The following is a 26,602-nucleotide window of genomic DNA, read 5'->3' on the forward strand; positions in this document are numbered from 1 at the left end:
GTGATGATCTAATTCGTTTCCTAATATCAAATTTACTATATATATTTTAAAATTGGATCTGATGTATTTACAGTTTTAATAACAGAACAGTTATTCAAATTATTTGAAATGTAGATCACAAAAAGTAACTGCGTAGACACTTTGATTAGTAGTTAGTTCTTTAATTGAGCAGTGGCTAAGTTACTAACTTAGTTACTGCATATAAAGGTATTCTAAAACCTCCTTCTCACTGGACCCCTTTTTCATCATTCTGCTTCATTCTATCTCTATTCTCCCAATCTGCAGAATCTGTTAGTTCAATCTCTAACGTTCTGCTCTCTCTGCTTTTTCTCATAGTAGCTTCGCATCATCTCTTCCTGTTTGGCTGTGACTTCATCCTGGAGAGAAATATCAGCTGTGCTTCTGCCATCGACACCTTTGTTTATAGATTTTTGAGATCGGCCTGTTTTTCAGTGTAGTCCTGTTTCTCTGACTGTGACTAACTGGATGTGCTCTCTTCATCCTCTGACATGGGAGCTGGCTCGGAGCTCGTCGGCCTGGCTTTGGGGCCGCCTTTTACAGTTGCCTTTTGTATCTTTGCTTCTGTCTCCTTGAACCCCAGTCGGCCTCGGCAGATTGCCGCTCACACTGATCCTGGTTCTGCTGGAGGTTTTCTTCCTGTTAAAAGGATGTTTTTCCTCCCCACTGTTGCAACAAGTATGCTGTGTGAGTTGGTGCAATCAACTGGTTTTCCTTAAGTAGAAAATTTTAATCAATTTGACTGGATAATCCGTTGAACTGTACAGTGCCTTGAGATGACATGTGTTGTGAATTATAAATAAACTGAATTGAACTGAATTGAAAATAGCCGGATAACCCGGGTTTTTTAAACATGGATTGACACGCTAACAATCAGCATTTGGCTCCCTTCCTAATGGCATAAAAAGCTAGATCTAACCCCGACTGCAAGCTGCATTCCCTGGTGACATTATCAATCTAAGTTGGTGTGGATTATGCCACCAGTGCGTCAGAAATCAGGAAAGTAAACAATGGAGAGCAACATGGAAGGAAGCCAGGGAGTAGTCACTGTGCTTTATTGTTTCGCTCTTTTATCTCTCTGAATCCCTCTTATCAGCGCTGCGACATGTTTATCGAATGTAAACAAAGCAGAATATCACCACAGCATGCAGATCAAAGCCGAGGGGATTGTAATCGGTTCACTTGCTGACTCGTTTGACCCGGGTGAACACACGTCAGTGAGCTGTTCCTGATGTCACAATATGCTACTTCTTCCCAGATTTAAACTGTTTTTGCGGCTTGGGGGAAAGTTGGTGTTATTTAGTAACTTTTTTGTATAAGCAAGTAGTGACTATAACTAGTTACTTTTTAAAGTAAACTTCCCAAATGTGGTAAGTAGTGTTCACTGTGATTGTGTAGACCGCAACAATATATCTTTACTATTTTTTTGTTTTTGTTGATTCAGTGTAACATTTTCAAAGTATTTGTGTTGCTGTAAGACTTTATTATTAAAATCTAAATAAATATTTAATATATCAATGCACAAGCCTCATATTTCAAAAGTAACATTAAATAATTAATTGTTTACATGAGATCCTTATGAATTGTAATTGCTTTGTGGTTTATTGTTTGATTTTTGTTAGAATGTGCATGTGATCCCCTTTTGTCATCCATTCTGGCAAAAACAAATTACAACCCCTAGACCATAAGAATCTTAAAACACCAACCCAAAAGACTGAACACCCTGTTCCATTGGTAATTCTACAACTAGGTTGTAAAACTATATTATCCATAAGGTTGCATACATTTGTATATCATATGTACACCATATTACCCTATTTTAACCCTGTAACCCTATTTTAGCTCAAACTACTCAGTGATTAAAATCTCCTAAATTAAAATGGAACCCCAATCACAGGCTTCAAAAACAAACAAAAAAAACCCCAAAAAACCAAATGCAAAATGAGAGTTTATACTCTGATGTGGTTCTACACTTGCCAATTTTATTTGAGCAGTTCTCCTGAAAAAGAGAGATTATTCAGAAACTCCACAATCATGTCATGAAGAATATAAACACAGAATGAGTAAGTCCTTCATTACTTTTTACAGAGCATCATCTGTCGCATGATACCTGGCAGATGGAAGGACTGAACAAAATATTATACCTTTTGGAAAAAGGATGCAATTTTAAAAAGCTTTCCACAATGAAATGAAATGATTATGTAAAAATTTGCAGTGATATTTAAAGATTAAAGAATGATTTGGGATTTTCCTGTTATGACTTTGTAGAAGCAGATTAGGCAGGTCTGCTGCATTCATGTTCTCTGTAAATCTGGCAAATAACAGCAAAAATAAACTTTTAGCTCTTAATTACATAATAAGTTTTGAAAAGCTAACTATTTAGTTCTTTGTAGGTGAATGAACATTTAATCCCACAAGTATTTCTTCAATTGGAAGAATGGATAGGAAAGGATCATAAATAAGTGGTTTGCTTTACATAGAAAGTTGAGCTGAACAATTTTTCCCAAAATCCAACCTGGGGTTATTTTCAACCAATACTGTAACTTTATTGTGATTTTGCAATAAGCACAAAAATGTAGATTTTTTTACTCCAGGGCTTCAGCTTTTATTCCGTGACCCTGAAAGATTGCTTCTCCAGATCGAATATTGCAGTACTTTTCTGTAACCTTTGCATGAAAAAGCTCTTACTTCTATAATGCCTGAATCTGCGTGCAAGTGGCCACTCTCTTCCCTTCTGTGTGGCGGAAAAACTACTTTAAGTGTCTTACCGCCACCTAAAGGGCTGCAGTGAAATTTTGTATCTTAGAACTCTTGTTAAATGTAATGTGACTAAAATGAAGTGCTTCTGCAAATTGCATTTCTCTAAAATGTGATTACTGTATATTGTAAATGCAATTAATTACCCAGCACTAATAGTAGAGCAAACTCAAAAGTTTTTCACATACTTTTAAAAGCTGTTTGGCAACTGGCATATTGATAATTTTCAGTTCCAAGTCTAACTAAGAGGATCTCTCTATTATCGCCTTAATTTAAGGCGTGGCCTACTCCACTCCTCAAGAACCAGTTTCCTGCAGCTGTCAGATCGGTCTTTGCTCCAACACAACTGAATGAACAGCATCATCACTGAGTACAGGAACAAACTGACAACAAAAAATCCTGCAAACTTCTTCTTCGACGGCTCAATTGGACCAACATGCATGCAGTGGGACCTAATGAAGACTTGGCTGGGCCAAAAAGTGGACAACTGCTTTAGGCTGCTGTGGAAAATCTTTTAAGTGTTTTGATAAACATCTACCATAATTAATTTATGGATTAATGTTGTTGGAATAATATCCAGGTATAATGTTTTGAGTTGTTATGGTTTAAAATTCCACACAACCCCTTATAATTTATCTCTTTAGCTATATACTGTAATGATTTGAATAAATATTAGGTGTACATTAATGCTGTTTTTCTAAACTGATATAACATTTTTAAGATAACTGCTTGGTTTTATCCTTCGGTTTACTTTGCTTTTTTTTTTAATGATATGCCAAGCTACTAGCAATTTCTAACAAATCTATCTCTTATTACTCAATGTATGGAAAACTTTTCCCTGAGTTGATTTTCTAAATATATATGTATATATGACAACTGTCTTTATAACAAAACATGTGAATTCAAAAGAAAAAGAAAAAAATTATATTTATTGATATGAAAAAATCCAAGCATATGTTCAAGCTTGTTCAATTAATAAAGCTTACAATCATGTCATGTCAAATTTGAGCAAAATACAGTAAATAAAAAGGTCAATTCAATTATTTATACAACCCCCACACTACATGTTGTCTCAATAAACTTTATAGAGACAATAATGTCCAATCATAAGTCCAAATGCTACTGGAACTGTTTTTGAACTTTTTCGGAATGACTATGACCTGGATAACTGAGAATCTTCATCAGCATGTTGCACTCCATTTTGGGAATGATACCCTCGGAATAACGTGTGAGTATGAGAAATTGCTTAGGAAACTTGCAGATTATAGGAACCATCTATGTTTCAATTTAAGAACAATGGAACCAAACGACCCACTCATCGGTTTTCATTTGCATGTTTCCAAACAATACAAGGCCTTGTCTATATAAAGACTCAAACTCACTGCGGATCCAGACATTTGAATTGAGAAAGCTTTCTGGAGGGGAAGTGAAACGTCTTCAAATCTTGGAAACCAAGTCCAGTGGATTGTTTTTTTTTTACTTATACGAAATGTTACTGGAATTTTATGGGCTAATTTAAAACAAGGAGCAATCAACCCAATGTAGCTCTAAAATAGATCTATGGACATCCTCTGCATGGGAAAGTAGTTGTGTTGTCTATCTTACTGTTACAACCCTTTTTTAAAATAGTTATTTGGTTGATAAAGTCAAGTGTGGTTTAGTTAGTTGACTAAGTTAGTTGCACTGTAAATAATTCTAAAATAATTTTGTATAAATTCTTCTAGCTTAAATAGTTGAGTTAACATAACATAGTTCTGATTTTTGAGTACATTCAATAAAACATTTAGTTTAATCCGAATTGTTTGCTTATTAACTAAGCCTGACGTAAAGAACTTAATGAAATAGTTAATACTATTATTACTACTATTACTGTTTACCAGTGGGTCTGCGTGAGGTTGATATTAGATAGAAACAGAAACTTTGAACAGTTAAGTTTTCATAAATGTCAAGATATTTAATCTTAAACACTAAATAGTGAAATATCCATCATTTATACAATTGTTGGTTGGTTCTGTAATGCAGAATACTGTATTATATCTAATGTACTCTAATATGAAATTATTAATTAGAAAATTGGAAAATGCATGTTTGTAAGGAAAGTTACTTGAATGTAAAAGTACGTTAAAACGTGTTATGCTCACGTTATGTTGTAATTTGATTTATCTAATAAACTTAATAGTTTAAGTTCATAAATTTGGCTGTCACGATCCTCAAATCACTTAACTCTACTTATGAAGTTTTGCAGTCTGAATTCCCTCCTTTCTGAGTAAACAAAGCAAACTGGTTTTGATTGTTTTTTTACTGGATCCTCTGGTTAAACCGTCCAATTCTCCTCCGTGCTTCATTTTTCCTTCTGTGACTGCCATCATGGTCATGCCATGTCTGCACTGTGTGGTCCTACTTTAACCCACACATCACAAACACAAGCCTTATTCCTGCTGTATTAGATTACTTCGATATGAAAGTTGGATTTAAACAGAAAATCACAGTAATATCATTATGATAGAATGAAAGATTTATCTGTTATCTGGCTTTCAAAGGCTTGTAATAAGGCTGGAGGGTATGCAGAAAATTGGTAAACTGGGTTGTATCATTAAAAACAATAACCCTGAATGTCTCTTATACTTATCTAAGCATTTATTTTTAAAGCTTCATATCTTTCAGCACATCAACCATAATCTCTAATCTAGGATTCATCCAGGTTTGATTATGGTTAAGTAATTTCTTCAGCCGCCATTCCTCTTTCTTTAATTACCTTCACTTGCTGTGGTTTTGGCACCACTGCAGCAGATGGTCCCGCTATCTGGATAGAGATTATAACAGTGGAGACGCGGATAATCTGATCACATTGTGGCCGAGCAGTCAACACCAGGCGGGGGTGGCAGGACGACCCATGATGAGTCGGCTCAGCCCTTTGCTGCTCTGTTGGTGCTGGCTAATATCCTGGCCTTGCTTTCAACCCTGGATGTGGATCAAACAGAAGTTACATCATTTTGATTTTTGATTGAGAACAGTCGATATGATTCATATAAACTTATTTAACCAAGATACAACAACTTATGTAAGGATGGTAAAACCCATTTCCCAGCTTCCCCCCAAAAGGAAAAGCCAGAATCAACCAAGGAAAGAGGGTAAATTTGCTTATTGTTGTGAGTCATTTTAGGACTAGCTGTGACTCCTGCATGATAAATAAAGTTCAGGAATAATACAATTTTCTGGTGAAATCTAAAGACTTAGGGCATTTTGTCAGTATTAAAACCTGGCGCTAAATATTCTGTGTGAGGGAAACGTGAAAACTGTTAAAAAGGCAACCATGAGGGATAAAAACATCACCTGTTTGTCATTTTTTTAACCATATTTCATACTCATAAGCTCACATTTTGTTGCCATGTCCAGCCTGCAGATAAATAAAATACATTTACATTTAAGACAAAATGGAGTTATTTATTCATTTTATGGTCTCAACTACTTTAGGTCTCCGTAATGGTTGCATGTAATTGCCTTTTAATTTTCAAAGATCTTAATTTAAATCCTGCTGTTAGTCTTTGTTTTTCTTATTCACAATTCTTATCAGTTGACTGTTAGAAATAGATGTAAGAAATGTTATCTGTATATGTCATCATTTGATCAAGAGCTCGGACCCACATGCAGAGAAACAGAGAGACCAGGGAAAAAGATTAAGAGGTTTATTGAGAAGCTTGTGGAGATTCCATTGTTGCTCTGAATACTGCTCAACCGGAACTGAAAGGTGAGGGGAAGACACTGCGGTTAGTTCAGGTTCAGTGGGAAAAATTGATTCTCGAACCTGAAGAGGAAAAAAGGTTTGCAGACTCACATTTCCAGAAAAGTGGTTGACTCTTTGACTCCAGTTGGTGTGGGTTGTTCCAGTGTTTGTCTGATTCGGTGGAGGGTGGACAGGGTTTACCCAGAATGCGGTTGTTTGTAGGAGAACGGAGAAACTGAGTGCCACTCAGATTTCCTGCAGTACTTGAACGGACTGTGGTGTACATGAATCCCTTGCTTATTGTGAAACTCAAACGATCCCTTGGAGAAAAGTGGATTCAAACCTCCAGTTTGAATCCCCAGCTCAGTTTGAGGCTCAGTTGATCCTTCCAGGGAGAGAAGGTCCGAAGCGTCCAGTTTGCAGGATGACTTCCCAAAACTGGCAAACACGCTGGCATCGAGGTAGTGGCAGTCAGCAGCTTAAGAGCGCTCCGTTAATGAGGTAACCCTTTGCAGGTGTGTGAGGAAGGTGAATCAGGACCAGGCGACGCCTGGTGGAGGAAGGAAGACAAACATACAAAACACAAACCACACGGACAGGAGTCCTAACAGTATATTCTTATGTGTATCCTTACCCTATATGGACATTCTCATGTCCTGTAGATGGATGCAGGAAATCACATCAGCGTAGTAAACAAACACAAACCAAATCAGAACAAACCCAATGGTCCATCAAAACACAAAGGAACCAAGTACAAAAGATGTATAACAATGATAAGAGGTATTTATAACAATAAAACAGGTGCATGAACAACTTTTTACAGACTGACTTCGTAATTTTTTTAGTTGATCTTATTTTACTATTGACATGCAAATGCAAAAAAAAAACAACAAGAAATCTCAGAGGCGTAATCTCTCGCAGCAATCTATGTGGTTTCTGTAAGTTTCCTAAATGGCCTTTTGAAGACCTTTTAAATGAGTTTGTAGTGGATGTAATAACAATGATTTTAAATATAAGCCAACTTCATCCACTTATAACCCTCCTGTCAGGGTTTTGTTTCCCCATAATAGAACAACTATCCTATTGTTCTGAATTGATCATTTACAGGCTGGGCATTTTCAAAATAAACATATCTAAGTTTTTTTTCTTTTTGAAAGATTAAACCAACTGTGCAATTTCTGAAAAAAAAAAAAAAGACTTTTTGTAATATGATTTTAGGAAGCCTAGGAAAAGTGCAGAAATCAAAGCCTGGTTCAAGACTGAGTAGAAAATGCAGTTTCCAAACAAAAAAATTAAACCATCTTAATGAGGCAGGATTTTCAAAATAAGAGAGGAAATCTAGATAAAAAAAATACAGTTTTATAATAGATCAAACAACAAACAAATATAATAATAAAAAAGTTAAAAGGCACCATAAAATCTAATAAAATATTACAACTTTTTACTGTATAAAAAATAAATAGATATTTTGTTTTTTTTTTCATTAAAAAAATCTTCACTCTAGATTTAGTAGAATAAAACATTCCTATTACATATATGAGATCTGATTGATATGTCTTAATTGTATCTCCCTGAAAAAGGTGTCATTATACTGTGACGTGTTTATCCTCTTTAAGACAGCTGTCTGGATTTAGATAGTGATGACCATAATCTCATTTGGCAGCAAAGCACAGAAACTCCTCTAAGCACTCTGCACAAGTTTAACCCTCAAACGCAGGAGCCGAGGAATAAGGGCCAAGGTTTCCACATCTCTGAGCAGGATGGGGAACACGAAGAGCAGCGCCTTGTCGAAGGAGCTACTGGAGGAACTGAAGTCCAACACCAAATACAGTGAAGCTGAGCTCTGTGCATGGTACCAGTCGTTCCTGAAAGAGTGTCCAAGCGGAAAGATCACCAAGGAGCAGTTCGAAGGCATCTATGCCAGCTTCTTCCCGGGCGCCGACCCCACTGCATATGCCCGGCATGTTTTTAGGAGTTTTGATACAAATGCAGACGGCACGTTGGACTTTAAGGAGTATATTGTTGCTTTGCACCTCACCTCTGGAGGAAAGACTCTGCAGAAGCTGGAATGGGCCTTTGCCTTGTATGACGTGGATGGCAATGGAACCATCAGCAAAAGTGAAATTCAAGAGATTGTTAGGGTACTGAGGCCTTTAAAAACTAACATTTACTGTTTAATTTCAAGCACTAAATATTTAATGAGTAAAGTAAAGATTGGAAATACCAGCTGTTTTATTATCTTTTTTATAGTAATAGTTCTAATTTACTGCTTTAACTGAGAGAGAATGTTGAAAACATCTTCTGCTCTTTTCCTGTAGTCGATATTTAACATGATCCCTGAAGAGGATCAGCAGAAACTCCCCGAAGATGAAAATACTCCTGAGAAGAGGGCTGAAAAGATCTGGGCGTTCTTTGGAAAGAAGGAAAACGGTGAGCTAAATTCCTTGAAATGAGTCTTTCTTCACTCTGTGGCTGCTTTTAGATGAAAACAATCTCAAAGACATTTGTTGTTTACTCTGCAGATAAAATCACGGAGGGAGAATTCATTCAGGGCGTGATGGACAACAAGGACATCCTGCGCTTGATACAATACGATGAACCTCAGAAAATCAAAGACAAGCTGAAAGAAAAGAAGCAATAGTTCAGGAGCTAAAATCACCTCCTCTTGTGATATAAGACTTTATTACCCATGACTTTATGTTTTACCTTTTTACTCTGCCTGTCTGAGCTACGTTTCTTTTGTGAATCTGTTTTTAACTTTGGGGGCTAGTAAATGGGTGATTAATGAGAGGCAGCCCTCAAATCGCCATTAATGTAAGAGCTTTTATTTAAGAGCTTGTAAGAGCTCTGTTAGTTTATGATGTAATTAAAAGTGAATATCTTTGTGTCTCTTGACATCTCACTCAATTTTTGCTTTGCTCTGCCTGCCAAGATGGCACCAACCAATTAGAGATTGGACATCTACGTGCTTTTTTTTTACTCTTTGGTTCATTCATTAGCCTAATTGAGAAAAAGTCAGAAGGAGAGCTTCTTATGTTGGGAATTAGGATCATGTTAACAGTCCACCTGCATCAACCAATCCAATTAAAAGCTGAAGGTCGGTTGAGACACTTGTGTATTAATGTATGTGCTACTGCATCCAGTAAGAACAACAGGGGCTTGACTTGGAGGAACAATAAATAGCTTGAATCTGTATATTTTGTCTTTGTTTCAACACTCATCAAACTAGTTTTCTTTTAGTTTTACCTCACAGATAAAAGCTGTACCAATAAAAAGATGTTAGAAGGATTGCAACATGCAACAATGCAAAGATAGTGTGTGTTTTTTCTTTTTTTACATTTAGCATTAAGAAAAAAATTCATAAAGGAATTAATTAAAGCAATAAATTTCTCTTGCTTATAAAGATATTTTTGAGGTTTTTTGGAGTTTCCCTCTCCTTTGTGCTCCACCTCTGGTTACCATGACAACTATAAAAGTATTTTGTTGGTGGTGAGGCTCTTTTTTGGTGTCTTTTATTAAATTAAAGATTATTTGATGAAATTTATCTGCAGTAAATAAAACTATTCGACACCTCTGGAAATCAAGCTTTTACTCGGACGCTGCATTATTTTTTAATTTAAGGAAAAAATAATATGCATATGTTTAAATATACTATAAAGTAACACAGTTAAAACTTTTCCCCAAGTATTTGCTTCACTTGCAATATATGAAATGATCTTTCAGGTTAATATACAACACTGGTGTGTATTAGTGCTTCATGAAGGAAAAAACTCACCTTTATAACCACAGCGCCATTTTTCAAATAACTTGAGCAAAATTCAAGTACCGGTAATTATGTTTGGACCAATAGAAGAGCAAAAACAATTTGGACACACATTCAAATACTTCAACAAAAAACCACTGGTGAGGCCCAGAACCTGGGTGTAATGATGGAATCAGACACATAAAGACAAGATCGGCCTTCTATTAGCTGAAGAACATAACCAGGAGGTCTCTGGTGCTGCAAGTAACAGATGAAACCTGTGATTCTATTTCACCATGGCTAAAGCTATTATATATTATTGTTATTATTTCTTCGTCACCGTTTAAGCATTTCACTTAAGGTATAAATCAGCCTAAAGGTGAATCAGTTATGGTGAAGAAAATTTGTACTATGTCTTCAGTACTGGGGCCATAATAGGGGGCAGGATCAGTTTTAAAGGGGCACTGACCCCTGGACAGAGATGGGAAGTAACGAAGTACAAATACTTCGTGACTGTACTCAAGTAGATTTTTCTGATATTTTTACTTTACTTTACTACTTATTTTTATGGCGACTTTTTACTTCTACTCCTTACATTTTTACACAAATATCTGTACTTTCTACTCCTTACATTTTAAAAAATTGTCTCGTTACTTTAGTTTTGAATCATTTCAATGGAGTTACCGTTATTATTTTTCACGTCATCAATACCAAATTCAATCTAATTGGATGGGAATCTACGTTGCATTTGACGCACCACTACAAGATGAATCGACAGATTCGGCGGTATTCACTGGCGGCAAATCATTGCAGCTGGTGGCGGTGGCGTTAGCATAGTAGCATGGACGACGAGATGATTGAAAATGAACACAACGAAGATCTAGTCCTAGTGGCAGACATCCATTTAAAATGTAGGCAACGGCATGAAAAAAGTGGTTTCTACTTTTACTTTTATACTTTAAGTAAATTTACAAGCCTGTACTTTGTTACTTTTACTTGAGTAAAGAAGTTTAATCAGTACTTCAACTTTTACCAGAGTATTTTTTAACACAAGTATCTGTACTTTTATTCAAGTACGGAAAGTGAGTACTTTTGCCATCTCTGCCCCTGGATAGAGCAACCCAAACAGGTCTGCCTAAAAAGTGGGTCAGAAAGCTGCAGTTGATCCAGAATGCTACTGCCTGCATCCTCACCAGAACTTTTAAAGTAAAGCACAACAGCCCAGTTCTAAAGTCCCTCCACTGGGTCCCGGAATCTTAGAATAAACTTTGAAAAACTTCTGTTAGCCTATAAATCACGGAATGGCTTAGTTACAAAATACATTACAGCCTTGCTGTCAGTGGATCAACAGCCAGACCTCTCAGGTCTTCTGATTCAAGTTTCCTCTGCCTACCCAGAACCAAACATGGAGCAGCAGCTTTGAATTATCGTGCTCCACTAATCTGGAATGAACTCGAAGAAAACTGTAATAGTCAACACGCATTTGTCAAGACCCGCCTTTGACTTTTCTATCTAAACATCAAAGGTTTAAGTTTTTGCTCCAACTTTCTATACCTGCCTCTCATTCACTGCGAATGTACTTTCCACAAAGCTCTCAATGATGCTTCTCTTTAGTGCCTCTAGTGTTCAAAAAGTGTATTACAAAAACAGAGAAATGACTGTTAAGATTCTGTACATTATGTTATTCATATTTTATATCTGGAAAAAACAATATTCCATCATCAAGAAAAAAAGGAACATATTTTGTCAGATAGCTTCTAAAGCTGGAAGGAAAAGAACATTTTGACTGACTCTGAAAATGGATCGTCGTAAGAAAAACAAAAACTTGAGTAGGTCCTTTTGATCTCTTCTCAAAAAAAAAGTCTTTAGATTGAGGAGTTACAGCTTCTGACTACGTGAGAAAATATTTTAATCCGCCTGTCATGGCTTCCACAGTTGAGTCACTTATATGATAATGCATTAGCTCTACAGTCTTTACATTTCCTGACATATCTTTTATTTATTTTCTATGTTCAGTTATGAAGTAGCAATAACATTTTAAATGTCTGAGGAAAATGGCCTTTGACCTTTTTAGAGCTGTAATTAAAAACCCCTTTATTAAATATTTAACACCCCCCCCCCCCTATAAAAAAAAATGATCTATTTTTTAACTATTTTTATTTGATGAACAGGCGGCTTCCAGAAACTGAAGTGTATTTACACAGGTTTTAAATTCTGGTTTGCTCTCATACAATGCATTGGGCATTTTCCCTTAAACCCACAATGAATATCTGAAAAAGCATTAAATAAATCAGGAGCTGATTTAACCCTTTGGAAGGTCTGGAATGCCATATAAAGCTGTTGCAATGCCGATCAGTAGCTTTATTTTGGCAGTATTCAAATTTGGAAGCACCACATACCCAGGTCTCCGAGGACCGGATATGACAATTAATGGGTTAAATGTAAGAGAGCTGATTAATGATAATTGGAATCAAGACATCATGTCTGCCAATTATAAAATAACATGAGACAGACCGGAAATACAGCCTCATGTTCCAATCCTCCAAATCAATTTTTCTGTCTGTCCCTCCCAGATTTATAACATTAATGTACTATTGGTTCGTAATGTTCCCTCCTTTTATAAGTAATACTGAATACAATAAATGTATGTTATGCTACATGGTAAATTTTCAGCACCTTTTCCCCTTGGATGTTTTTAATCCCATTTCTAAATCCAACGTCTTCCAGATGAAATATTGCTAAAATCCCAACTTCCCAGTAAAGTTACATAACTGCACAGAGTTCTTTCATTTTCAAAGAGGAAATTTATTTTTACACTGCATTCCTCAGTTCACGATTTGGACAGAGGTCACATATGATCAAAACATTCATAAAACACTGGGTTTAATGTAAACGTTCACCAGCAAGGTCAACCGTTACGTCATCTTCAAACTCTTGTCAGGAACATTTAGTTGGAACGTAACAACATTTAGTGCACAACACTGATGCACGACGATGAAACCTCTACAGCAAACACACTACCTAAAGTCTGCACATGTAGCTAAATGGGTCCAAATTAAAATGTTAGACAGTTTGCCTAAAAGAAAGGTTAAAGAAGAAGACATTTTTTTTGTTGTTGCATAAAATTGAGATTATACATTTATATTCCAGATATTACTTTTCAATTAAATGATTTTTTTGGAGGGGGGGCTTGTCATTTGTTATGTAATTGTCCTAAAATGAGCAAAATCAACCTGAGACATACAGATCACAACCAAATGTTGCAGACAACAGACAAATGCACACACATAAGCACAAAGACAAACGTTACATGCAGACTCTGATCTGATGGGCTTTCATTTTTGAGGAACGGGATCAAGCAAATCTAAAGCTGCATAATCGAACTGTCAGCAAACAACTTGATCCTTTTTTTCCTACGCTGCTTGACTTCGCCGTAAAAAATATTCCCTGCACATTTACCAAAAATAAACAAGGTTGTGTTAATCACACCTTGTCGGTCGGAACATCTGCAGATGTGCTAAAACGTTTCACAGCAAAATACATCTAAGCAGTATCTACAAATATACACTGATGCAGAGAACATATATCAAGGACATTCCAGGAATATAAACTGATAGGCACTAAAAGGTGCTTTAGTGTAACTTGGACCACCTTTTTTTTCCCTGCACACTGGATCCAAATTTTATCTGCCACCTGTTGGGATAATCAAATTTACATTCCAAAGCAGGGTTTGCTTCGAACAGCAAAGGTTACTGGATTTGGAAAATTTTTATGTATTTGTGAAAGAGCCTAAATCAACTACAGGACACTGATTACTTTCCCCAAATTCAATGAACTTCACAAAACAACTATTTTGACAGCAGAAAGGTTTTCGGCTCTTCGTGGATTGTAAAAGTGAAATACTTAAAACATGCATTTCCGATGAAATGAACCAGGAAAAAATATGAAAATATATCATATTCCTTGTAATTCCTCATTCAGTGTCAGAATCTGTATCTAAAATAAAGGTTATATCCATAAACAGGCTTAAGTTTTATTTACTTTTGTTTGGTTAGCACAAAATGGAAACAAGCTGATTTAAGCTAAAATTAAAGAATTTATAGACATGGATTTTTTTTAATACAATTTACAACAGTTAAACAGCAGAGTACATTTTATGGCATTCAGTAAGCTAATACTGTGTATGATAGGGGTAGAATTTTGAAGGAACATGCTGGTACTCTGATCCTTTCCTTTCTCCAAGACTCCGACTGCATTAAATCTTTCCCTCCTTGTGATTAAAGTCAGAGAGGATGAGTAGAGCTCAGGAGTCTGAACATGCACTGTCCACGGATCAGTGCAATCACAAACTTTCCAGGACTGTGTGGACGTGTCTTGATGCTGAAAGCAGGCCAGGTGATGTTCAGGTCAGGCTCGTCTATATGTCCAAATCCACAGGTCGAACTTCGCCGGTTTTGTTCTCTTTTACCCACAGCTCCCTGTCTTTGGCTGGATCCACGTTCTGCAGCAGCTGGTCAACCGGTTCCACCGTCTAGAAGAGGAAAACGGAGACAAATTGCAAAGATTACAGCCCTAATCCACAAAGTGTCATAATAGATCTTGATCAATGCTGACATGGAAGAAATCATTACCATCTATGGAAACTTAATACAAAACCTCAAAGATATTGGACTGAATGTGTCCATTTCTCCTACAGACTTTGAGATCTTTATTTTCAAATAAAATTAAACACTGAAACAAGTTTCTTTCAGTGTTGTAGTGCTACTGCCTCCCTCTAGAGGGTGATAGCTTATTTTTGCAAGAAAAACTAATTGAATAAAATCAGTTAATTTCATCTTCCTGCTGAACTTTTGATCATCTTTTTGTCAGTATAAATAACATACAGAAAAAAAGTATATTATAACTTCATTAAAAAGAAGTGGAAAATTGTCTGACAGTATGTCAGAGCTACATACACGTCTTTTGGTGATAGTTTTACTTCTCAGTTAAGTGGAAATCATGTTTCACACATTTTAATCAGTAACCTGATAGGTTGTTATAGCTTATAAATATGTCTTAACATGTAAGAAAGAATGTGTTTTTTGTTTATTAACTCAATATCTAACACAGCTGATACAATACTTTTTTTTCATCATATGTTAGAGAGATTTATACCCCAGATGTTATTGAAAGATACCATAAAAAAAACACTTTTTAGAAAAATGGCAAGGTATCAATTAATCATTAGTGGACTGATCAGATCAATCAACTTTAGATTAATTCATGTATCAATAACCTGCATTTTGTACTTGTGACTGTTGAACAAGCTGTGCTTAAATAATCTTCTCAAGGCTGTTGCTCAGGACAATTTCTCGACCAAATGTTTTCCTTCCACTTAACTTTCCATTGGACATGGCACTTTACGAACAGCCGATATCCTGAACAATGACTGCGAGCAGGACAATTAACAAGTCAATTGTCTTCATTATTACGTTGGGTCTATCGCTTCTGTTAAAATCATGTTTTAATAATATCTTTTGTTTGGGTTTTAATTAGCTCCAAATTCAAATTTTGTGTAGATTTAAACTATATCAGGGAAGAATTTTCCTTATTAATTTGTAATAAGGGAATGAATGATTCTACACATCATTTTATGATCTACTGAGGTAAACTGAAAATGACTAGAAAATAAAATGTCAATTGAGTCCTCTGTCTTCATACCAGAGTCATATTTTGGTTCCTCCAAATTGCATGCCCTAGTCCCTTCAGAGAGCCCTGTCATAGTCCCACATCTAACGTCTGGACTTGATTTCCTGTTGGGCGGCGTCTGACACTCTGCTGACTAAAAGCCTTCATTTATTTTACTAAAACCAAAAGTCTTGGACTATAAAGAAATACTTTTATATTATTTTGACACCACAATGAGCTTTCAGTTGTAAGGAGAGCCGATTAGTTTAGTACTTAATATAAATTAAATTCAGTAATTAGGAAATGGGAAAAAAAAATCTTAGAGTTTTTGGCTGTTTTCTTTCCATAAAGCCTTAATCCTAAATGTTCCTAGAACCTGTTGTTTGCTTTAAATCATTAATTTTGACAATAGGCACACATGAGAGAATCCAAACATTATGCCTCATTTGCATGAAGCTGACAAGAAACATCTCATCACATCTGCAGGACTTACTTCCTGAATATCAAAGCTTTTTCCTTGGGGCCTGAACTATTGCAGGATATTTAAGCGCTAGGTGAAAGGTGGACGCTCGCCGTGGGCAGTTTTAGACACTAGTGCCCAAAAGTTAACTATTTAAACATGGTTATGTTGAACAATGATTATGATGATGCTTGGTTACAAAAACTATATTGAATGCAAAGTAATTTATTCTTCTCTTTCGAATGCAAAGCCCATAAGAGGAGAAATCAGCCCCCTGGATTAGCTGTCCAATTAGGCCACAGGAACACAGCTGCTTTACTCAGCTTTCCTTCAAGGTCCTTTAAAATATCCTTGTTGACTAAACCCATATTTCACAGGATACCATTGCTGCTTTAGCGTAGGATAAAATATCTTTGGAACCTTCCTCAGTTAGGATTTTAGAAATGGCAGAACAGAGAATCCTGTCAGTGTGCCCCATAGCAGCTGTGGCTACAGTGCAGTGACGAGTTGTGATTTTCTCAAGCCAATTATTTGACAGTAAAAGACAAATTTGAGTTGATGCTTCATTCTATGAAGACGTCACATCAAGTTTTGGGGCGAAACCTCACAATTAAGCAGTAAACACATGCAAACTTAATGACATATGTGAACTCACGCTCTGGTTGAACATGTCTGTTTCGTGCCTCAGAGTCGTGTACTGACGCAGATGCTGCTGAATCCATTCAACCCGCTCAACCTCGAGTTTCTCCAGCTCCTGCAGGTGAAACAAGACAAGCTTTTAAGAATCAGTGCAGCCAGAAACAAAGATCAACCTTTAATACATTCACATACTGATCCAATTTGGATGTACAGTAATGGAACAAGCATGTAAACTGTTGACGGATACATAATTCATTTAATTTGCAATGAAGGACCAAATTATGTCAAAAGGAGTCAAAAGGGAACTTTTTTATTTAATTAGTGGGTGAAGGTTAAACTTTATTCACATGTAAGAACAGAAAATGTAATGTTTAACTTATCATCATCTAACAACAGAGGGCCGGATCTATCAAAGGTTTGCGTGTATAAAAACGTGAGCTATTTCACTGCGCACGCAAAAAAATGTACAAACTGATCTATCAACAGCGTGCTAAAAGGATTTGGTCTTTAAAACGTGCTAAATAGCGCCTCTTATCCATTTAGTACTTTTTCTGCAATGAATATGCAATATGGGGCGTTTACACGCAAAAGTGCGTCTTGTGGGAGGAGAACATGTAAATATATTAATTTAGCACTCGCAAAGTGATTTATCAAACCTGAAAGCAATTTTGCTAACGGTATCTGACTCTATATTTAACACGTTTCAAAAGAAGGTGCAAATGGTCTGTATGCGTAATTGCGCACACATGGCAGCGGTTATTGTCGCAAGAAGGAGACATGGAAATGAAGCAAGGAGACGCAGAGAACGCATTTTTTCACTCCGTGTGAATATTTGTGGAATGAAGGAGGAAACGATCATCAAAACATATCGTTTATCCAGCATTGTCATTTTGGAGCTGTTGGGGGAACTCCGAATGGATTTGGAGCCAGCCACAAGGAGGACCCACGCAATACCAGATATCACAAAACTCCTTGCAACATTGCACTTTTTTGCATCTGGGTCATTCCAGCGTACGGTTGCAGCGAGAGCTGGGATCTCCCAATCTAGTTTTGCAAAAGTGCTGTCCGACGTTCTGAATGCCATGTCGCCCTGACGCCCTACCGGAGAGAACCCCGACCTCCCGCCTTTCGCCTGTGGAGCAACATGCCAATGCTGCGGGGATGCATACGCGCAGTCATCTTATCAACAGTCACTTCTTGTGAGCCATTTGGTATGTGCATTTTTCTACAGGCCAATACAAAACACCTGGGTTTTGTTTTTTTGTTGTTTTTTTTTACTGCGGTGAAGTAGAAATTCAGCCACATACCACCTTAGGGAATAAAGGTTGCCAAAGTTTATATATATATATATATATATATATATATATATATATATATATATATATATATATATATATATATATATATATATATATATATATATATTTCTTTTTTTGGAGGGGGTGGGAGAAAATTTCTTAATGCACTACAAACTACAAACAACTACAAACTACTTTGCCGCAAACCACAAAATGCGCAAACCCATCATTTAAATAGGGTGTCTCCAACAGTTTTGCACCTGCCACCAGTTACGCAATCACTCTTGTTAAATCACCCGCAAACCATGGTTCAGCCCCTCGCGCAAAATTCCAGTTTGCGAGCGCAAATTACTGCACACAAAATTGGATCTTGATAAATCCGGCCCAGAGTGTTTTCAGCCAGAGGCTTTTCCAGATCAGCTGAATGACAGACCACTACAGGAGATACGGACTCTAAGCATCTACAACAACTTGTTAAGGAAATCCCTATAATATGGAGAATTTAAAGCAACATTTATTTCTCCTTTTAGAATTAGAAGCTGTGTGACTTAATGTGAAAGCCTCCTGGACTTTCAACAGTACCATGCTGGTTGTGACCATTTCTTCAAACCACTTGGACTGGGTTTGATTGTAGAGATCCAAAGAGCGCATTAGATCATCTCCTGCAAACAATCCAACATAAAAAAAAAATACAGCTTTAATAATCATTTTAATTATTTATATCTATACGCTTCAAACAATAATCACTTTTCTCTTATTGCATTTTGGCTGTTTTTAATGTAGCCTGTAATGTCCACCAGGGGGAACCAGAGAATCATCTTTCAGAGAGTCTGACAGCGAATCAATTAAATGTATCATAGATTTACAGTGATATTCACATTTTTATACAAACTTATATTAAAATAATTAATGAAAACATCAGAACAACTTGTTTTTATGCCTTTTTATGATTTTATGACAATTTCATTATTGTCATTCAAATCTGTTTGTTGATATTTTAATAGTGACGGCATCTTCTTTTACAAGTAAAACCTTAAATAAATGGATTGCTCTGATTAAAATTTTAATGTTCCAAGTTGAAATAAGGTTCTGAAGATTAATTCAAATTAAGAGAAAAAACAAGCCATGCCAACTTTAAGCCATAAGCCATTTAAAACGGCAAAAATACTGAACAAATATGTGTGCAATTAAAATAAATCTCTCAGTAAATTCTTTCAAATAACTTTTTTCTATTCTAAACAATTGTTTTGTATCTTTCAGTATACATTCACATCTCATTTTTAATTCTATCACAACTAAAGATGGATGGAAGAAGTCTGATCTGTTGGGTTAACGACATTAAAAAGACTTAAAGAACCTAAATCTAAAATTTTACTTCATTATCATGATTAATTAAGTATTTTATTTGCTTGGATGAACAGAGACAGAAACAAAAGAATAATCACTGAAGTTTATTTAAATTCATATATATCGGGTAGCCTACGCCTGAGGTTGACCTTGTTTAATTAATTGTGCTTCATGAACGCCATCGATTATTGCTCTGGGCTGTGACTAATCGCACCACGGAGAGAAGATCTGTTCCGGCGGAGCAAAACTACACTGAAAGAGGTGAAATGTCATTTTGTCAGCTTAAATATAAAGCAAGGATTTCACTTTACCTGGAATTAAAATTTCTCATCATTTAATAAATAATCTGAAACTATTAGATTCAAAGTAAATATCTATGGAACATCAAAGGTAATTTTTTCACTACCGGTTTATCATTTTAAATGCTGTAAGTCACATGAATGTGACCTCATTACCTGAGTAATTTAAAATATGTGTGGCCAGCACTTTGATACCATGAGTAAGGTTGCCGTGACAACGAATGCAGTCTACTCAGTTTTAGAACAGAAATGTTTGTGATGCGCAGGGAATGTAGTTATATGTAGAATGTAGTGAAATGTCTCAGATATTATATGGAGAAGATTTTATTTCAAGATAAACTAATGATTTAAAAAATAATAATTCTAGTCGGACTGTAAGTTATAATGAATAATAAATCCTGTCTGTGGTGATTAAATATAGTTGGACCATTAAATTTTACATTTTTGTTTTTATTCCAAGGTAAGTTTATACATATATGTAATTGTAAACAAAAAAAAAAAAAAACATAAATAAAAAAAAGCTTTTTCCAAATTGAAAAAATTCTGATTTAGCAAAGTATAAAACAGCCCTGCAATGGACTGGCGGACCATCCAGGGCGTACCCTGCCTCTCACCTCTTGACTTCTGGGATAGGCTCCAGTCCTCGCTGTGACCCCATTAGGGAATAAGCAGTTAGGATAATGGATAAAATCTGTTTATGATCAAAGTTATACCGTAGTTTTAATTTGTATGGTTTGTATTGTATTTAATTTGAAGGATGACGAATTGAAGTGTAATAAATTACAGCATTTATTTTAAGTTGATCTAAAGTAACTTTTTTTTTTCAGAGTACACAGTCTGACATTTCTCATAAAAACGTCATTTTGGATCCAAAGGGATTTATTTCTGTCACAGAAAACCTGACTTTGTTCATAATTTATTTATTTCTATTATAACCTATATAACCAAGATGTGATCATGCAGCCAAAGTCACTGTATGTTTATGTAGCAGCAAACTTCCCTATTCAAACCTCAGACCTGCTTGTGTAGATTTCCGTCGCGCCTTTTTTATGTCCTCCTCTGTCTTGTTGCTGAGTTTAATCTCTAGCTGCTGTGTCTTCACCTCCAGATCCTTCTGCCGGTCTGCGAGGGCTTTACGAGCCTGCATCACACACACACACACAGAATAATACAATAAGAGCATCTCATCCTCATCTTCATCCTCATCCTCATCCTTAACCTTACTGTAGTTGTGTTTCTTTGAAAGAATGAATGCAGCCCCTTTATGCAGCTTATCCACAGTGAATTAAAAAGGCCTGTCATAATAAACACTGGGTTACAGTTTACTTTGGGTTCAGGTGGAGAGTTTGGTGTTCAGACATTTCCAGATTGTTTTGGGTAACTTTTTTTTTACACTTTTTGCAAGAAAAAGGACACATTATGTAGATGTAGAAAATTTTTAAGATAGAATATGAAACAGATATGAAACTTCTTAACTAACAAAAGGTTTTGTTGTTTACTGAGATAAATAAATACAATTTTTTTCAGTTTTATCTAGATTTTATGTTTTTCAAATTTTATTTTTTAAACTTCTTTAATACAGATTTTGTTGTTGAAAATTTAATTTTTTGAAATCTCTCTTTTTCTGATTAAATTCTATGAACTGAAGTCTTTTCAAATTGCATCATGTTCTCTTCAATGCAAGACAAATACCTATGCTTGGTGTAAAAACGCATCAGCCTATGAGAATGTAGCTAACATCCATGCAGACCAATAGAGAAAAACACAATCTAAAAAAAAAAAAAAACAATAAAGTTACAATAAAATTACTCTTCAATTCTAAAGTGTTTAATTTCTGCATTGCATTTCTTTTCCATATCTCCATTTTAAGAAAAATGTGTTCTTTGCTTCCAACAATAATAGAACAAAATTCACTCCATATGTCTGAGGTGTTTTTTCTTTTTACTTGTGCAATACCTAAACCACTAATCTTGGTATTAACAGAAACATCCTAGAGAACAACGTGGAAATTATAACTAGAAAAAATCTGAGTGACAACAAGCAGGGTTTGGTCCTGCTAATGTTTTGGGGAGGATACAGTAAATACTCAGTCTGCTGCCCCACATGAACTCTCTAGATGCACTAGTTCTTTTTCTCCTCCTGCTGGTGGAAACAACAGGACCCACATATGGCTGCCACCCACCACAAGATGCCATGAAAATAAAAAGTGAAAAACAAAAGCAGCTTCCATTCATGAGCTGTTTGAGCAGGTGGGAGGAAGAAACACAAAAACTGCGCCTTGACTGTGGGAGTTACAGAAGCTGTCACAGTTATGTCATCTCTCTGATGTAAACAAACACTGCCTTCTGTGAGTGTTTTTTTTTTTAGTTTTTCATGCATATTTACCTTTTCCACGCCTGCGAAGCGACTTGCTAGCTGCTTCCTGATATCAGCGATATGGTGGTCGTACTTTTTCAGATCCTTCTTGAAGTTATCGCATCTGAATGTCAGCAAAGGTTTTTCTACCTCTGTGTGCAGCTGCAGAAACAAATCATCCAGTTCTTAATACTACTCATCAGTTAGAACCGTCTAACCCATTCAGACCCAATATTCCATTTGAAGTAAAAAGACATTGTGTTGAAATAAAATGTCCTCCTGTTCAGCACAAATATTGAAGTATATTTTAGTTTGATTACTCATATTTTAATAAGTGTATTTTCATGTACAATACAAGAAATGGCATAACCAACTGAGGAAAAATAGTCAAGAAAACTTAACCCTATGGAGGAACACAACCCTTATGCATTGATCAGGCTGCCGGCAGCGGTTGACGCCCTCAATAAGGCGGTGAACGAGCAGGATCGAGAGCTGAGACGTATGCTGGGTGCGATTGAATGCAGGCTGGCTGCTGTGGTTGAACTCAAAGGTGAGATGGGACAAGATCTGGATGAGCATGCTCGCTTTAAGGCAGAAAAGCCCAACACATTTGGAATATTGGATTTCGCCATGAAAGAGCAAGCAAGAAAAAGATTCAAGGCTGAAGGAAATTCCTGTGCAGCCTGCTCTCAAAACAATAAGTGTTATTCTCGATTTGACCTACCCCCTTTATCTGATCTCCCCTGGATGTTATGACGAAAGGACACAGAGGAACTGCCCATCCCCCCACCCTACCCGTGAAACATCTGTGGATGCGCACAGTGACTGTTGATAAACTTTGATCTTATCAAGGACATTAGCTGTGGTCAGCGTTCATGGACAAATTGAACGCACTCATCATACACACACAATAAATGTCTCAATATGTCAGATTGACTTCATGTGACTACGCCTCTGATGTGACCCCTCTGCTGAATTTTCTGTCTTGTGATACATGTGCTTTTCTTCTGCAGAGGTTTTTTGACATCTCAAACTGTATTCTGTCAAGAATAATGTGGGAAATATGCTTTTTTTCCCTCTCTTCCCCCCAATGAGGCTCCTATCTTTCCACAGAGATAAAGGCAGCGCTATAGGTAACCGCCTGGGACCTTGGAAGCCAGGTAACCGGTTGGAACCTGGCAAACCATAAGAATGCGCTGTTCTGCTGAATGGCAGCGTTCTGCAGCACGCAGCCTCAGTCAATCCGTTCCCCCCTCTCGGCCCCCCCACCCGAATGTATGTGACGTATTGTGATGAACGGTTGTACTGAAACTGAAATTTTGATTGCAATGTAAATTGTAGTTCACAATAAAGAAGTTTGATTGATGGATTGGTTAAAAAGTCAATGACTGGATGAAATCAGACAATTTTCTTTTGATAGAAAAACTTTAACCAATACGACTGACTGGTCTGACTGAGCTTACTCTTTTTGAATTAATAAACTGAATTGATTAATCAAGGAAGAGTTTGTTTGTAGTTAATTTGACATATTGTACAAACTGACCTAAAACCAAAAGCTCAATATATACAATAGTCTCAGGGACCTTTAGGGTGAATGAAGCTACATTGAGATTTCCCTGATGGTCAAAATAAAATAAGAGAACCAAGGAGAGATTCTGATGATTTGTTGATAAATCCAACAGCCTGATATTCTTTTGTTAAAAAAAAGAATATTATACTTTCTCCTCTGTCATCTCTTAGATTAAGACCAGTATCTGACCAGTATTTGGATTTAAGGACATGAAACCTTCTATTTCTTAACGATAAAACTCCCTCTTTAACCTTTGAGTAGTAGTTTGTAGAATAGATGACCGTGCGTGAAGAATTAATGATGAGGCTGATATATTTCTCTACTTTAAAATAGTTTGTGTTTTTATATTATCATTTTGTTGCATGCAATAATTTGTGATTATTTCTTAAATTCATGGTTTCTACAGTTTAATACTGTCATGATACGTGGTTGGTTTGCTAGCCCAAGGATGCAGAACTCCACAGACACTGAGGCAGGATTAAAGTCCAATATTTATTAGTGACACACAAGGTTCTGCCCTGGAAGGCAGAGAAGACAGAGCACAGGTTAACTCAGGGACAGATAAACAAGCTCAAACTCACTGGTTCGCTGGTTCAGACAGACTGGGTTTAACAGGCACCGATAAGCAGATTCAGGCAGGCATGGCAATGGCATGGAAGAGCATGGCAAGGTAGCACATGGCAGAACATGGGAGAACATGGCAAGGCTTGGAAACGATCCGGCCCAGAGTGAAGCTATCAAACAGCTTATATAGTGGGAGGTTAATCAGCAGAGCTGATTGGAATCAGCTGAGTGCTGAGAACCAGCTCCCAGGAGAGGATCCACGGCGCCCTCTGGTGGGCAAACCTCTGGATCCCAACAGAAATAGAAGCCCAACGGAAGGGATCCACACAGCCCTCTGGAGGGCAAACCCTTGGATCCCAACAAATACGACACTGTTTGATGAAGTGCAGCAATTTTTTGTTTAATAATGACATGTTTTTTGTTTGACACATGTTTATCTTTCTGAAATAAAAACATTTACAAATGAAGCTGAAACGTTTTACTTTTAAGCAGTTTCTTAATAAACAAAAACCGAGGAAGCATCAGTTTAGAGGAGACAAATTCATTGTTAGCCTTTGTTTAGAAATAATTTTCTATAGGGACTGCAATAAACCCTCAAATGTCCTGCAGCTTTGTTGTGCAGAATGAGTTTCATAAGCTGCAGCCAGAGCTCTGAATGCGGCTTATTAAAAAGTCTGAGCGAAACGAGCTGCAGCTTCTGCAGGCTTGATAGGAGTCCTGGTTCTGGTTCCCGACTAACGTGGCACCCAGCCTATGTGGAACAGGGGCGAGTCTGCGTTGCCTGGGTACAGGCCTGTCAGAACTAGCAGCTAATTAATTAGATGGAGGAGGGGCTGTTTCTGCTTTTGAAGCTTGTGCATGCTTTCTGCATCACTTGTAATCAGGTTCATTTTCCCCCTGTGGGGGCTAGAATACACCTGAGGACGTGGTTGGATGGCGGATACACAATCGCCATAAATACTTTTCTTTTCTCTTTATTCTCGGCTGACAAAAACAAAACAAAAAAAGGCAGCTCCAATAGTGTTTAGGATTTTTCTTAAGCAATCAGTATTCTTGTGGTTTAATATTAATTTCGTTTATTGGTCACAATTAATTATAGAGGCGTTACAAGTACTAAAGGTACAGCCTATGGCGAACGCATCCTTAAATTTCTAATCAACTGATTTCTGCTGCATAGGCGAGATAGCAGCACAGTGCGGCCCCTTCCCCAAATGCCGCTGCACACTGATGGTCAGGTGACTGAAACAAGGCTACCACATTTATCCCTCACCTGAATGCAAACTGTGGAAGACCCATAGTGTTGTGGGGGATTTTATTCGAGTGTCTGGATAACTGGTCAAACTGTACTGGTTTAAATCCTATTAAAGGACAGGAAGTGTTTGTATCAGTAGGTGACTTTACATCAGGGACAACAAAAATCACGAGTGGTGTTCCCCAAGGGTCCATCTTAGAGCCCCTCCTGTTTAACACTGATATGATTCCCTAAACTCAGATTATAAAAATAAACAACCAAAAAAAAATTTTTTTTAAAACATTGTCTAAGTTACCATAACCATACATGAAGACACACAGCTTTAATCCAGCTAGAAAACACCAATCAGGTTTTAAATCTGGGTGTAGAAATGGACTCAGACCTGAACCTTCGAATGCTCAGTAAGACAGGAACAAGTCGGCCCTCCATTACTTATGCACCTTTAATCAGGATTAAGGAATAATCTTTCTGGAAATAGAAAAACGAATTAATGTCTTTAGCTTTAGTAGAACTGATCTCTGCAGCGGTGTCTTCAAAAGACTGCCTAAAAAATGTCTCAGACAGCTGCAGCTGATCAGAATGCTGCTGCCAGCGTCCTCACTAAAACTAATAGAGTGGAGAATATCAGCTCAATTTTTCAACTGGCTCTCCCTATCTCAGAAAATAGGACTTAGAGATAGTCTAACCAAACATGAAGAAGCAGCATTTAGTTTTTATGTGACTAATGTCACTAATCTGAAATAAAGTCGCTGAAAACAAAGCTGAAACTTCTAGCTCAGATTAAAAACATGTTTGTTTTGTCATGTCATTTCTTATGTTTGTGCTTCAAATTGAATTAATTAAGAAAAAATCTTGTCTATAATCTGATGATAATTATAGAAATTTTGTTTTACCAACAGCAGGAATTATT

General features: G+C 36.7%; 2 protein-coding genes across 4 annotated transcripts in view; one reads left to right on the forward strand and one right to left on the reverse strand.

The window, feature by feature from the left end:
* Positions 1-8,149: 8,149 nt before the first annotated feature.
* rcvrna (recoverin a) lies at positions 8,150-9,694 on the forward strand. Its single transcript, XM_038268185.1, has 3 exons — positions 8,150-8,640; positions 8,818-8,929; positions 9,022-9,694. The coding sequence occupies exons 1-3, from the start codon at positions 8,260-8,262 to the stop codon at positions 9,138-9,140; spliced, it is 612 nt and encodes a 203-aa protein (XP_038124113.1). The 5' UTR covers positions 8,150-8,259; the 3' UTR covers positions 9,141-9,694.
* Positions 9,695-13,025: 3,331 nt separating this feature from the next.
* Positions 13,026-26,602, reverse strand: part of gas7a (growth arrest-specific 7a) — a 65,788-nt gene continuing 52,211 nt past the window's right edge. For all 3 annotated transcript variants that reach the window (XM_038268188.1, XM_038268191.1, XM_038268190.1), the window contains 5 exons: positions 22,337-22,468; positions 20,969-21,092; positions 18,888-18,967; positions 17,024-17,122; positions 13,026-14,772 (listed from right to left, as the gene is read on the reverse strand). In XM_038268188.1, coding sequence (XP_038124116.1) covers positions 14,659-14,772; positions 17,024-17,122; positions 18,888-18,967; positions 20,969-21,092; positions 22,337-22,468 — 549 coding nt within the window. In that variant the 3' untranslated portion in view covers positions 13,026-14,658. The remainder of the gene's footprint in view (positions 14,773-17,023; positions 17,123-18,887; positions 18,968-20,968; positions 21,093-22,336; positions 22,469-26,602) is intronic.

This window comes from Cyprinodon tularosa, unplaced genomic scaffold (assembly GCF_016077235.1).
Source record: "Cyprinodon tularosa strain WSP-4 unplaced genomic scaffold, ASM1607723v1 ctg697, whole genome shotgun sequence".
Classification (NCBI taxonomy): Eukaryota; Metazoa; Chordata; class Actinopteri; order Cyprinodontiformes; family Cyprinodontidae; genus Cyprinodon; species Cyprinodon tularosa.